This window comes from Echinops telfairi, unplaced genomic scaffold (assembly GCF_000313985.2).
Source record: "Echinops telfairi isolate 266 unplaced genomic scaffold, ASM31398v2 ScPeMD7_7463;HRSCAF=8501, whole genome shotgun sequence".
Lineage (NCBI taxonomy): Eukaryota > Metazoa > Chordata > Mammalia > Afrosoricida > Tenrecidae > Echinops > Echinops telfairi.
In genome coordinates, this window is record NW_022111363.1 from 2929269 (window position 1) to 2937118 (window position 7850).

Consider the following 7850-nt stretch of genomic DNA (forward strand, 5'->3'; position numbering starts at 1 on the left):
GGGGAGGAAGCATTAAAGAACTAGAGGAAAGTTATATGTTTCATCGTTGCTACCCTGAACTTTTGAATTGTATAATATGTGAATTGTATGCCAATAAAACTGTTAGGAAAAAAATTAAAACCGACCCACCCTCCCCAATCTTTCTCTCTCTCTCTCTCACTCACTGCCATTGAGTTATGCCAACTCTTAGTGACTCTATAGGACAGGGTAGCACTGCCCCTGTTAGTTTCCAAGAGACTGTAACTGTTTATGGGAGCAGGGAGTAGAAAGCCCGGTCTTTCTCCAGAGGAGCTGCCTGGTGGTTTCAAACTACTGACCATGCGGCTTGCAGCCCAATGCGTAACCACGGCGCTACCAGGGTGCCTTATGATTATCTCCCAATAGGTGGCGCTCCTGAAACAGCATATATGCTTTTACCTGAGTTGGTCTATTTCTCCATCTGCTGTCTAATTCTGAGAAAAATTTAGGTTTGCTTTGATGACCTTTCTTCTCCATTTGCCATCTCTAGGGACCTTAAGTCTAGATTTGGATCTGAAATTCTTTCTGCTAACAGTCCTCCAAAAGGTACTTATTGCTTTTCTGATGAGTAGTGGAGAAGAGAGAGAACATCTGGATTGGAAAAAATAAAGTTGCAATTGGTTCAGCAAACCAAATGATGTTTGTGGCCGCCGTTTCCTGATTGGAAACACTGCTTGATTGGCTGACGGAAAGGCGACTGTAGCTCAGGGGTACTCAGCGAAGGGCGATTTTGTCCTGGAGGGGATACTTGGAATCATTCTTAGTTGCATGAATGAGGTGTGCTACTGATACAGAATCACTGGAGTCAGAGATGCTTCTAAACATGTTACCATGTACGGGACACCACAACCCCCAAATGACAAACTAGCTCAAAGTATCAATAGTGTAGATGTTGAGAAACCCTAATACAGGTTAATATTAATAATTTGCATCTCCCTTGCTTTAGGTCTGCTCCAAAAGGATCTACCTCTATCATTTTATCTTAGATCATGAAGATCAGTACTGGGCCAGGACCTTGAGAAAGGGCATGTACCACCGGCTCCACTCCACAGTCCAACACTGATTGTTGTGTGGGGCAGGCAGGTAGCCTTGGCAGCAATTGGGAGGGTAGTCATGCACAAGTACTTCCTTAGAACCAGTGTCTGAAGGACACACCTGCTCTGAGTCCTCAGCTCAGTTCTTCTTCAGTTGGTTTCCTTGAAGGTGGCTGTATTGGTCATCTTCTCGATCCCTGAGGGGCTGAAAAAGACAGCATGATCAGAAGGCATGTTTTCCCCACCACCTGTGAGTTCATTGGATACATACTGATTGAGTGCCTTCATGGGCAAAGCTTTGGAGTGGATGCTGCATCTTGCTGGGCGTGGGGGCAGAGGGCGGGGGCAGGAGGATGGAGGCTTTGGATACAGCTTGCTTGGGTTTTTGTCTCAGTGTTTCTTCACCTTTCTCTCAGGAAGCTCCGACTCCAGTCCCTTCTCAACTCTTCCCTGTATGTCATTTATTCAACCCAAATCCAAAGTCACCCCTCTTGTGCTACACCTTGGGCAGTTCCTAATCTGTGTATCAGACTCACGGCCATCGAGCGGATGCTGACTCACAGCAACCCTCGAGCACAGGGTAGAAGTGCCCTGGGGGTGTCTGAGACTGTCACTGTTTATAGGAATAGAAGACCCCATCTTTCTCCTGACGAGTGGCTGATGGTTTTGAACTGCTGATCTTGTGGTTAGCAGCCCAACATGTAATCACTATGCCACCAGGGCTCCCTTTACTGGTATAGCACTTTCTAAATACCTTGGGCTCAAGTAAAGAAATGCTACCCCTCTCTAGTTGTAGCAAAGTCTCTTTGATTCATAACCCTCTTACCTGGTAGAGTTGGTCATTGGGCAACAGAGTCTGCTTGTCTGAAGCTGTACAAAAACAAAACAACACACATGTGCACACAAAACACAGAATGGATAATAAATGGAATCATTATAAAATGCAATAATAATTAGTGAGTTATACCGACACATAAGTATAAGTCTCACAAGAGTATTCTTGAGTGAGAGAAGTCACTCTCAAAAGTACTTACTGTACTAATCCATATAAAGAACAAAAAATGGGCAAAATTAATCCATGTTAAAAAAAAACCCAAACCCACTGCCACTGAATAGATTTAGACTCATGAAGCGGCTCTACAGGACAAAGTAGAACTACTCCTGAGGGTTTCTGGGACTGTGATCTCGATGGGAATAGACAGCCTTCACTTTCTCCTGAGGAGCAGCTGTGCCTTTGAACACCTCCCTTGATGTCAGCAGGCCAACACTTAACCTATGTCAGCCGTCAAAATGGGGCTTCCGCTTAGGAATAGGTACCGACTAGAAGTGATCACAAGAGGGTGCTTCTAAAGTACGGACGGTGTTCTTGAACTGGGTTCTGAATTCATGGGGTGTTTGCTTTGCTAATTAAAAAAATCTGTAGGTTGCCATTCATTCATTTTTCAGTATACATGCTTCACTTGGTTACGCAGTTTTAAAAATACATGCGTACAAGTCAGAGGGAGTCAGATCTGGAGCTAGGGACCCAGGCTGCTGGTACCAGGCATCCTTTTTCCCCGGCTCCAGAGACACCGTCACTCACCTCACTGTGCATGTTAGCAGCACACGGAAACTCAGTCTAAGGATCCCAGGGGGTCACATCTTTCATCTAGGAAATTTTTTTTTTTTACCTCGTGACTGACGAATTCCATCCTGCCCAGCAATGAAGTAGACCCCAACAGCGAGGAAAAAAATGCTGATGATTTCAGCAAAGATAAAGCCAGCGATTGTGGCTGCACTCAGCTCAATGCAGTTCTGACACACTGTGGGAAAGGCAAGGACAGGTTTCCTTCAGGCTGGCGGAGTTGCTTTTCCTGGATCTTTTCCTCCTGTCTATCAGTTCTTATGCCTCTGTCTAGGACAGCTAACTTCTTGCTCTGTGGGTGATATAGCAACAGAGAAGACCAAGAACGCAGTTTCTGGATGCTTCACGGTGTCCCAGGTGTTCTGGGAAAGCCCATGCAGTCTCAGTACCAGAAGCTGTATCTGTTTAGAGGGAGACTAGATCTTCTCTATGCTCAACAGTCCTGTGTTCCACACTGATACTCACCCTGTAATTATCACCTCTCAATATCCCACCCCAGATCATAGAAAGAGCCATGCTGCTCCAATCCATAGGGCCCACCCGAATGTAAGTCAGGCTCTACAGAAAGAACTGGCTGTGCTGCGCACTCTGTCATCTTCCAAGAAAGGTCACCTCTCACTCCAGATATGACGCTCACCAGAAGAGCACGTACAGCTTAATTTCCCAACCAACCAACACATAAACCAGAGGGCAGTACATACTTCTAAAATATACTTGGAGTTGTTTTGACATCTTTTGTGCTCCTCTGCACCAATACACTCCTCGAGGGTCCTTGGTACTACTTCCCAGATCCAGAGGTTTAGTTGTATTGAAGGTGATTATTTCCTGTTCATATTTAAACCACTCAATACTTTTAGCTTGCACATCACAAGTCAAACGCACCAAACCATCTTCTCGATTGGCATCCACTGCTACCAAATTGTTTCCTGAAAAGGGAAAAGCCACGTTTCTTCTGTGGAGCTTGCCTCTGGGATTCTCCCTGCCCCAAGTATTAGGGGAAGACCATTAAAACCAAATTCCTCAAATTCTAATGTACACTTGAGTCACATGGCATCTTGTTTAAAAAAAATAGTGACAGTCATTTTGAGGAGGGCATGGAATTTCTGACATGCTCCCCAGTGATGTCAATGATGTTGGCACATGGATCACATTTTGAGTAGTGCCTAGCTACTAAGTTCTGTTTCTCCTGCAAGAATCAGACAGTTAATTTCTTACCTACTGGAAAGCTGTCTAGGACAGGTCATGGCTGGCCAGAGATAATGGAGAAGTCAGCTCATGGGTCCCACCTTCATCATCTCATCTCTCATAAATTGCTGACTTCTGGAGGATTACAATCCTAGGAATCCATATATCTGTGGACTTACTCAGAGTTTTAACATAGAAGCTATTTTACCTACCTTGTTTCTTCTCAGCCACAGTACCTAGAGACAGATGAGAGATGGATAGTCAGCGGAGTGTGGAGATGTTCAGATGGTCTGTGATATCATTTCCATTATCAATTGCAGTGAAGACTAAAAATGACAGTATCGACATCTACTTCCTCAGATCGTAGCCTAAATTACAAAATTGGATTTAGGGCATTGTCCCTATAGTCCGCAGTGCTCTGCTTCATCTGACAGGAGTGGATATGCACCAGCAAAAGAATCCAGAGATCTTAATGCTGAGTTACTTCTACAGCCCGCAGCTTTGGTGACTAATTTCATACAGAAACCCTAGATATCCCAGGAGGGTTAGCTAACTAACGACCCTCAAATTTATGTCAAAGCCCAGAGTACTAGCATTACACGTTAGACATGCTAACAGAGGCCTAGCACTGGGGTCATTCAATTTGAACATTCACTGAGTACCATTATGGACTTGGCATAGCTATACCTTGGGAAAAGCTCAAACCTACTGCCATGGAGTTGGTTCCTACTCATAGAAACCCTATAGGACAGGATAAAACCGTCCCACAGGATTTCTAAAGCTGTAAACCTTCAAGGAAGCAGACTGCTACATCTCTCTCCTGAAGAGTGGCTGGTGGGTTTGAACCACTGACCTTTGGGTTGAGTCGAGTACTTTATTGTACCACCAGGGCTTCTATTGTGCAAGAAAAGGGCAATAATAAATAATATATAAAACTAGTTGCTGCTTCCAAAGAGTTTACATGAAGTGATATAAAAATGTACATATATCTATATATGTGATCAATGTAATAGAACTAATAAGTACTCTTTTAGATCACATAAATGCACACAAATGGAGGAAGAATCTACTGGCTTTCTCCAAATGTGGAAGGCTTAAGTAGAAGTGGTGACATTTGGCTTGCCTTCAAGAATCTGTAGGTGAAATACAACTAATAGAGAAAGGCAATCATGGTAGAAAGACAAGCTGAGCAAGTATACACATTTGTAAAAGTGCGTTCTAGAAGTAGACCTTGTGATAGGGAGAGGTAAGGCACAAGTCAGAGTACGATGGAAATAGCTGGAACCAGGATTCTCTTCCTCTAAGAACTAGTCAGCTGTCATTGACCCTCACACAGGGTGGTCTGCCCAGTAGAGCGTCTTGAACATGGTAGGAACTCAGTAAATATGTTTGAATGAATACATGGATGAACACAACCATAATAATACAAATGGCACAGTTAAGCAGATTTCTTGCTAGTTCATCTCTCAGAGCACCTCGTCATCATGGAAGGGACAGAGAAGCTCCTCCTTCTAAGTCAGATTCCCCTGGAGAGAAGATCAGATGGGCTGCAGGTACACCTCGTTTTATTGTGCTTCCCTGTATTGCGTCTTAAAGGTACTGTATTTTTAACCAATTGAAGGTCTGTGGCGACCCTGCATCAAACAAGCTCCACATAGGAGTACAGGCAGTGATAAAGGAATACAGAATAGTGGCAGTGTACAAGATCAACAAACAGAAGTCTATTGGTTTGCTATATACATTGGACAAGACCATGGAAGAAGAGATCAAGAAAGCAGTGCCTTTCAGAAAAGCCAAGAACAAATAGAAATATCTAGGGATATACCTTACCCAAAAACCAAACGTCTTATACAAGGAAAAACTACAGAACCCTACTACAGGAAACCCAAAGCAACCTCCACAAATGGAAGAATATCCCATGTTGTGGATCAGAAGACTCAATATAGTAAAGATGTAAATCTTACCCAAGGTACGTTATAAGTTAAACACTATCCTGATTCAAATACCAACAATCTACTTCAAAGAATTGGAAAAACTGACCACCAATTTTATATGGAGAAGGAAGAAGCCCAGCGTTTAGCAGGGAACTCCTCAAGAAGAAGGACCAAGTCAGAAAGCTCGCCTTACCTGACTTTAATACCTACTACACAGCCACAGTGGTCAAAACAGTGTGGTATTGGCATAATGACAGATACTCAGACCAATGGAAAAGAACAGAAAACCTAGAAATAAAACCATTAGCATATAGACAACTGAGCTTTGACAAGGCCCCCAAAAGCATCAAGTGGGAGGGGATGACCTTTTTAACAAGTGGTGCTGGAAGCAATGGATGTCCATCTGTAGAAAAATAAAACAAGACTCTTACCTCACCCCTCATACAAGAACAAACTCAAGGTGGATCACAGACCTAGAAGCAAAACCCCAAACTATCAGAACCCGCAATGAAGGAATTGGGACAAACCTTAGAACCTTGGTGCAGGGAATACACAGGCTAACTGTAACAGGGAAGGGTACACACATAGATGAAGCTGAAATGGACAAGTGGGATATACTAAGGATAAAACACCTGTGTGCATCAAAAGACTTCAGCAAGAGAGTAATAAGAGAACCCACAGACTGGGAGAGGATTTTTAGCGATGACACAACAGGCAAAGAGCTTATTACTAAAGTCTACAATACTCTCCTAGCCTGCAAGAAGAAGAAAGCAGTTAACTCCCTAAGGAAGTGGGCAAAAGACCTGAACAGAAGTTTCAGTAGGGAGGAGACCCGAATAGCCAATAACATATGAGAAAATGCTCCAGATCATTAGCCATCAGAGAAATACAAATTATAATAACCATCAGATACCACCTAACATCCTTGAGGATAGCCCAAATCAGAAAATCAGAGAGCAACAAATGTTGGAGGGGATGTGGCGAGATAGAAACTCTCCCCCACTGCTGGTGGTTGTATAGATACATACAGCCTCTGTGGAAAGCAATCTGGTAATATTTAAAACAAATGGAAATTGAGTTACCTTATGAACCAGCAATCCCTCTACTGGGCATATACCTGAAGAGGTAAGAAATAGATCACGACTAGTTGTCTGTGCTCCAATGTTTATTGCAGTGTAATTCACAATAGCAAATAATTGAAAACAAGCTAAATTTCCAATGATAGATGAGTGGATTAGAAAACTCTGACACATACACACAATGGAGTACTACGCATCACTAAAAAGCACTGATGATTTCATGAAGCACATGTGTCATAGTTGGAGTAAATGATGCTAAGCAAAGCTAGCCAATCACAAAAGGACAAGCACAATATGAGTCCACTGCGGTAAGCATCATCAGTACAGCAGGTATAGAAGAAAAGCCACTTCTCTCACACTTTACAGGCTGAGGTACGGGCAATAAGGTGGGGGACACATCAAATCCGAGGATGTACATGTTATTCCAACACAAAGAAGGGGAAAGCGGGGAGGGAGAGAAAAGGGGGAAAAAAAGAGGGAGAAGATAGCATTGGGGTAGTAGGATACTAATCCACCCAGGGGGACGGTATTGTTTATGTCTCCACAGAAATGGAAGTGTGAGTGCAGACTCCACCATGGCGTGCCAAACCGCAAGGGCAACATAGCCACATGGAGCAACTCATGAACAGAGAGGGCTACAGGGGCGGCTCAATCAGAGCTCAACTGACCCCTCCCTAGAAGTATGTGCTACAGAGGACAACACTAACCCCACAGGTTGGGGAGAGGGGCTGGCCTGCCATGCCCACAAAAGCAAACCAAGAATGAAAAAGAGAGCGAGGAACTAGGAACTAGACCCCATACTGGCACACCAAGCCCTGAGGAGGATGTCCGTGCATGGAGCTGCTAAGGCACAGTGAGGACTGTAGGGCCAACAGCCCCTCGAACCATGATGTCCCTTCACGGGAGCATACTGCAACAGAGGACAATACTGGGGACACATGGCAAGGTGGAGTGAGTCCGGTCTGAAACCCCCCCC

The 7850-nt window shown here is 44.0% G+C and overlaps 1 protein-coding gene across 1 annotated transcript in view; it reads right to left on the bottom strand.

Annotated features, from left to right (window-relative positions):
- Positions 1-7850, bottom strand: part of CD3G (CD3g molecule) — a 14399-nt gene that overhangs the window by 3804 nt on the left and 2745 nt on the right. The window contains exons 2-6 of the mRNA XM_004712786.2: positions 4074-4097; positions 3378-3602; positions 2723-2854; positions 1879-1922; positions 1174-1257 (exon numbers count right to left, since the gene is read on the bottom strand). Coding sequence (XP_004712843.1) covers positions 1192-1257; positions 1879-1922; positions 2723-2854; positions 3378-3602; positions 4074-4097 — 491 coding nt within the window. The 3' untranslated portion in view covers positions 1174-1191. The remainder of the gene's footprint in view (positions 1-1173; positions 1258-1878; positions 1923-2722; positions 2855-3377; positions 3603-4073; positions 4098-7850) is intronic.